Source organism: Arachis stenosperma, chromosome 5, assembly GCF_014773155.1.
Source record: "Arachis stenosperma cultivar V10309 chromosome 5, arast.V10309.gnm1.PFL2, whole genome shotgun sequence".
Classification (NCBI taxonomy): Eukaryota; Viridiplantae; Streptophyta; class Magnoliopsida; order Fabales; family Fabaceae; genus Arachis; species Arachis stenosperma.
Window position 1 is genome coordinate 116,677,088 of NC_080381.1, and position 7,006 is coordinate 116,684,093.

General features: G+C 31.1%; 1 protein-coding gene across 2 annotated transcripts; it reads left to right on the plus strand.

Moving 5' to 3' along the window:
• Window positions 1-1,070: 1,070 nt before the first annotated feature.
• Window positions 1,071-4,563, plus strand: LOC130979915 (protein DETOXIFICATION 14-like). 2 transcript variants are annotated; one of them, XM_057903462.1, is made up of 8 exons: window positions 1,232-1,470; window positions 2,046-2,153; window positions 2,239-2,590; window positions 2,726-2,812; window positions 2,889-2,945; window positions 3,066-3,304; window positions 3,411-3,616; window positions 4,023-4,563. In XM_057903462.1, exons 2-8 carry the CDS (start codon window positions 2,075-2,077, stop codon window positions 4,086-4,088), a joined length of 1,086 nt encoding a protein of 361 aa, XP_057759445.1. In that variant the 5' UTR covers window positions 1,232-1,470; window positions 2,046-2,074; the 3' UTR covers window positions 4,089-4,563. The 2 variants fall into 2 exon arrangements, with proteins under 2 accessions (XP_057759444.1, XP_057759445.1); XM_057903461.1 differs by having other exon boundaries at window positions 1,071-1,470; window positions 2,046-2,590.
• The last annotated feature ends 2,443 nt before the right edge of the window (window positions 4,564-7,006 follow it).

Here is a 7,006-nt window from a genome sequence, read left to right on the forward strand (position 1 = left end):
TATAATTAGGGAAAAGCTTATATCCAAATAAATATGTTGTGTAAAATTAGTATTCAAACATTCTAATAAGGTGGAAACTCAGGTGCAGTTGACTTCATGTGAAGTTGATAACTGAGAGTCGTTAAATGGTTTGAATGATTTGACTAAATTTTTATCTAATGACTTTCAACTATTAACTTTACGTAAAGTTGACTGCACTTGAATTTTCACCTGACATAGTTTCTATTGCTCTTTTTTTAATTATTATCTTATTATTTTGGGGTAAGGATTTGTATCAAATTTTAACTTGTACTCAGATGAGATTATGAAAATTAATTTATGGCAAAAAAAAAAAAAAAGTGAAAGAACTTTACGATGCACACGGTTGGACAACGTTGACGCCATTTGCGTCGCCTCTGATAATTGTTTCTTCTCTTTCCTTAGAACCATGCTAGGAAACTGTCATCAACCTCCATCATTATGTTTTTAATTTTTCCCATTTGTTTTATCTGATGTCTTCATTTTGTTATTTTATTACTATTTTCAATCTCATGTGATTTTGTGCTACCTCTCATGTAGTCATAGTATCTTCACGTTAATATAATATTCACTATTAATCCATTCTAGAAAAATCAAAACCAAAATTTATAACTAGACAAACACGCACACATAGTATATAGCCAATAAATTATAGGTCAAATAACATCATTTTTTTATGCTCGTTTCAAAGTTTGCAAATTCGAATCTCCTCCTAATTTTTGAAAAAAAAAAAAAAACATGTACATGAAACATATATTTACAAATTACAAACCAAACAATAGAGTGAAGGAACCTTATACTTGTACCGTTAACAAAGATAATTATCTTTTTTAATTTACTATACAGACAAATTTAATGTCATAAAATCCTATGGATAAGTGAGAGTCACACAAACCACTGCTTCTATTTTTTTTTTTCACTCCTTCTTGTTCATGAAGCATGCGTGATATATTTATATAATTATATATGCTATTTTCTAGAGCCTCTGATTAATTTACCACTAATATATGCATTAAACCAAGAACGAACTTTTTTTTTTTTTTCCTGTTATATAAGGTTAAACGAGAGGTAGAAGAAACCATTGTTGGTTCCTATAGCTATATATACATAAACTCTTCTCATTGGATGAACAGTGTTGTGTGTTTTGGTGCATATTAGAAGAAGATGGAGAACTCAACTAGAGAGGGGTGTTTTAATAATAAAGAAGAGGTGGCAGCGCCACTACTACTGAAAAAGAGTATCAATGAAGGAGTAGTATCATCAGAGAGTGCATTCTTGAAAGAGTTGAAGAGGGTGAGCTCCATGGCGGCACCAATGGTGGCTGTCACGGTGTCTCAGTACCTTCTGCAAGTGGTTTCACTCATGATGGTGGGACACCTTGGCGTTCTTGTTTCCTTCTCTGGAGTTGCCATTGCTTCCTCTTTTGCCGAAGTTACTGGCTTCAGTGTCCTTGTATGTAATCTCTTCTTCCTTCTCCATCCTCTTGCATTCTTCTTTTTTTGTTTCTTTTGAAATTTTTGCTTCTACTCCCTCTCTAAAAAAAAAGTATATGTGGCCTTGGGACTCTCTCGTCGTATGAGCTAACTTTTGTGGTGATGGTTTAAGATTCTTCCAAGGTCTTGTAGCTCGTTACAATGTTGAGGCGATGATCCCACTCGAGCAGGATAGAAATGGTGGTTTCTAGTTGTTAGAGAGAGGGAATTAGTTTTGATCAGTTAGTACACGGTATTAACATGATTAATTATAATAATCATTAATTTAATTGCTTGGTTTAATTCTACAGCTACTTTATCCATAACCTATCAGAACCCAGATTAAAATGGGAAACCATAGATTTTTGTAGCTAAGCTAGTTGATTCTTGTTTGGAACATGGAAATCTAAAATTCTATGGGCTAACATGGAAGTGATTTGATGCATAATCCTGTTCCATTAAACTACTGTGCTATTTTATCAAACACTTGGTGTGCATAATGTTCTTGTTGATTAACATAACCATGCTCTTTTCTTTCTGAAAAATTGATTGCAGTTAGGGATGGCTGGTGCATTGGAAACACTATGCGGACAAACGTATGGTGCAGAAGAATTCAGGAAGCTAGGGAACTATACCTGCTGTGCAATCATCACTCTGATCTTGGTTTGTGTTCCAATAACTCTGATGTGGATTTTCACTGATAAAATTCTCATGCTGTTTAGTCAAGACCCTGCGATTTCTCATGCAGCAAGGGCTTACTGCATACACCTGATTCCTGCGCTCTTCGGCTACGCGGTACTTCAGTCCCTTATCCGTTACTTCCAGACTCAGAGTATGATCTTTCCCATGGTCTTCACTTCAATTGCATCTCTCTGTATGCATGTTCCTATTTGTTGGTTTCTCGTCTTTAAATCTGGGATGGGTCACGTTGGTGCCGCGTTAGCCATTGGAATTTCTTATTGGATCAATGTTATCGCTCTTGGTTTCTATATCCAGTATTCTTCGGCTTGTTCAAAAACCAAGATTGTGTTTTCTAGAAACGCTTTGCTTAGCATTGCAGAGTTCTTCCAATATGCTATCCCCTCTGGACTCATGTTTTGGTAAATATTGTTCATGTGACTAACCATTTTGTTTTGCATACCATGTGTTTGATAAAATGTCCTTCGTCTATTTTTTTTGTTTTTTCTTCATATCATGAACCAATTTCAATGTTTTCATTTGTGTGTATGTGTTAGTTTTGAATGGTGGTCATTTGAGCTGCTTACGTTGCTTGCTGGACTCTTGCCTAATCCGCAACTCGAAACCTCGGTTCTTTCGGTCTGGTATGTGGAATTCAGTTGCTGAAGTAATATAACTCGAGATTTGATCTTCTCATTTGTATGAACCTCTTGCTTGCAGCCTTAACATAACTACATTGCATTACTTCATTCCTTATGCTGTTGGAGCTTCTGCAAGGTTTGTAATTCCGTTGAATTCATTCTGATTATGTAGCATTGCTCTTATGATGTCACCCAATAATCTGCTAAATTACAAGGTATATTTAAATAATTGCATGATCTTCAATTTGTTTTTCAGTACAAGAGTTTCAAATGAATTAGGAGCAGGGAACCCAAAGTCGGCTCAAGGGGCGGTTCGAGTGGTTGTGATCATAGGCATTGCAGAGGCATTCATTGTCAGCACTTTCTTCATCTTTTTCCGGAACATAGTAGGATATGCTTATAGCAATGATGAGGCAGTTGTGGACTATGTTGCTAACATGGTTCCCCTTCTTTGCATGTCAGTTAGTGCAGATAGCATAATGGGAACACTTTCTGGTGAGTTTATTTCAATCTTGTTTTGCAGAAAAGAAACTTTGATTCGGATATGCAGCCATATATATAGCTTCAATTGTTTTGTATGTGTGTATATATATACATGCAGGGGTTGCAAGAGGTGGAGGATTTCAGCAGATAGGAGCTTATGTAAATCTTGGAGCCTATTATCTTGTTGGGGTTCCTCTAGCATTGTTCTTGGGATTTCATCAACAACTAAAAGCTAAAGGGCTTTGGATGGGAATTATATCAGGTTCATGTGTACAAGTAATCATTCTTGCTGTTGTAACAGCATTAACAGATTGGCAGAAAGAGGTTAGTTTTGCTGTTATTGTGACTTATATTTCAATGTATTATTTTGTTCAAGCAAATAGAAACTTAGATCAGAAAAAAGAAATTTTTAATCCTCATTTGATCATTTTCTCATTATAGAAATATTGGGGGAAAAACCTATTTAAAGAATGAAATACATACAAAAACAGAAAAAAAAAAATTCTAAAATAATTTTTTTCTAATTTTAAAAAATTACAGGCATAAAGAAAAAAATAATGTTATCTTATATTTATTTGCAAGATTTAAATATATATGAGTTATCTTCGAATCACGACCTTTATGTTTTGTAGCCACTTTTTTGGACACCATTTTTGTGTGGAATGATGTTGGTAGTAATAAAAGACAACTAACGCTGAAAAATTGTAATTTTTTTTTTTGGTTATTGCAGGCAACAAAAGCAAGGCAGAGAATAGTTGAGAGATCAATTAAAACTCATAATAATGGATTGGTATAAAGTTTTGAGAAAACCGGAAAGAAATAAAAGAGTGGAAGAGATATTATTCAAGTACTGATAGTCTCTTCTTATTTTTTTAATTTTATCGGTTTATTCACTGACTCCTGCAGTGGGAAAATAGAAAATAGAGTTAGAAATGTATCTTTGTGTGTTTTGCTCTTTTTTCTAGTTTTTTTTTTCTCTTTTTTGGGTGTGTTAAAGACATTTTTGTTAATGGACTGTGAAAAGATCTAAATATCTAATTATATTAACAATGCAACTATATGTGTATGTATATATATGAGTCTCTACTGGAATTGTAGGCTTGTAGCAATGGTATACGTATATGAGAGTGAAGACCAGATGTCAGAAATTTTAATATCATGCTTCGGTTACATGGATTCTGGATTTGGTCTATCAATTTTTTCCATCATTATTTTGTTTCCACTAATTATATAATGTAAAACATTACATGATTGATTTCTTTTTTAATGACAAGGAGTTCTATGATTGTAGATAATGAAAATTATTACTATCTACTTTGCTGTTTTCTGTTGTGTCTTTTTGCTACAGTTCAATATAGTGTTTGTCCTCAGGATTTTTCAATTCTTTTTAATGGTTGTGCCAAGTTGGTTTTTATTTCATCTTCTTCACACAAGAATAATTATTGCACATGCATGTTTTCATAATTGCTTTATAGCCAGATCAGCATTTTTCTTATTCAAATCAAGTCAAAATCTCACTTTGGATTTCAGACATTGCCTTTTTTGTCTCTCACAAAATAAATGTTGGCTTACTTAGCCTTCATTAATTATCTCTGTTAGAACTTAGAAGTAAAAGGTTATTTTATTCCATGACTTTCGAGTAATATATATTATCTCCCAAAATTGGTTTTGACGCCATCAGTATTTTATGATTAAGAGTTTAAGACTAAAATTTTTAGCGAAGTCTTTTTTATATTATTATTATTATTATTATTATTATTATTCATGCCACAAAACAGAAGAATTAAAATATATATATGAAATTGCAACAAACTGGAAATATACAAATTCATTACAATCTTACTATTTTTATGAGGAAGTATCTAAATTATCTTTGGTGGATGACTCACTTCATAATCATATAGAATTATAGATTAATGTTCATCTAGCTTGGTTCTTCCTAGTTCCTCTATATATATCTCGAACAACTCATTCCTGCAAGTTTCAGAGTGCCATGCACCGTGCACGGCACATACACACAACCGTATATAGAAATTCATCATCAACAATTTAATTTTAATACAATGTGAGACTATCATGCAATAATACCATTGATCCACTCATTTCAATAATATACAAGTTTTTTATTAGAGTTGTTTATAAAATTCTAGCTTTATTGCATCTTTTTGGATTGTTTCTCTTTTCTATGTGTCTTGTACGATAAATATAGTTGTAGATAAATTCGCCAAAATAGATGCTTTGTCCCAGTGCGCTTTCTTGGTAATGAAAGATCCTTCCAATAATATGTATACTTTATAATACTTTTAATTAATTTTTATGGTTTATTCATTGTCTATCAATCAAAATATCAAACAATGTAGTTAAGTTTCATACTATTATTTTAACAAGAGAGAGTTTTGTAAATCAATATTACATATACCTAACATCGTAACTAACATTGAACATAAGAAAAAAAATCTAAAATTTTAAGAACCTTTGAAATTCAATTAAAATAAATATTTGAAATTTAAATTTAAAAAATTCATCTTTAGTGAAGGTCATATTAAAGGTTATACTAAATTTATTTGACAACATGTTATTATGTTGGCTGAAAGTGACGGTTATAATATTAATTTTTAAATATTAATTTTTTATTAATTACAAAAATAAAATAATATTTTATATTGTCAAATTATCGGAACTGAACCCATTTCCAAATCCTCACTAACAATTCTAATACTTCAAAACTTAGAAAAAAAAAAGAAGACATTTGAGGGATAGCAACCAAAAAATTATTGTCCCTGAATTATGCCATTAAGTAGATGAGATATAGTGATAAAGATGTTTATCTCAAAGTAAACCACACCAAATTTGAATTGATGAATAATATAGTACTTAAAAAGTGATACTTAATTTATTTAACAAAAATTAAAAATTAATATTTAATTTAAAAATATAAAAATAAATAATTTTAAAACATTAAAATTTATTATAAATAATAAATTAGACAAAATTTAAGTAATAATTCGTAAATACCGTAGAATTGGCCATTTGAATTTTAACAATAGTGGCTAGATTAATATATGAGTGAGTGTGTGAGACAAAAGCTCCACCAAGTCACCAACCATCCATGCCTATCTACAATTAGTCAATTACTCACATAAGACTATAAGAGCCATGATTATTCCCATATTCACAATGAATGAATGAAGCCTACACATAAGGAAACAGTGTATGTGGTGTAGGTGTTGTAAAAATGAGTTGTCAAATGAGCTTATTTAAATAACATAGATGTTTATTATTATTATTATTATTATTATTATTATTATTATTATTATTATTATAGGAAATTTTAATTTAGAACGCACCGTCAACTTAGTGAAATTTTTAATTTAATTAATACAAGTGATGACAATGCAAGGAGCGTACTCGTTTGGCCACATATACGAGAAAAATATGGCATTTTTTGGTGAAGGTAAGATTTGTTTCGAGATAGGTAGGACATAGATTAAATTAGGAGGAACAATGTGTATTTTCAAAGGAATTATTGTCTTCAAACATGACAAAGAGACAATATATATATGTATTATTCATTTTTTTTTACTTTAGGAATTAATATTATATTACAAATAATAATCAGAATTTACACACCTAATTAAATAATGCAGAATTGCAGATAGAGTTGGTGATATATCTAAACTAGAGTAGGTATTTCTTCATTTCAAAGCTTAAAGA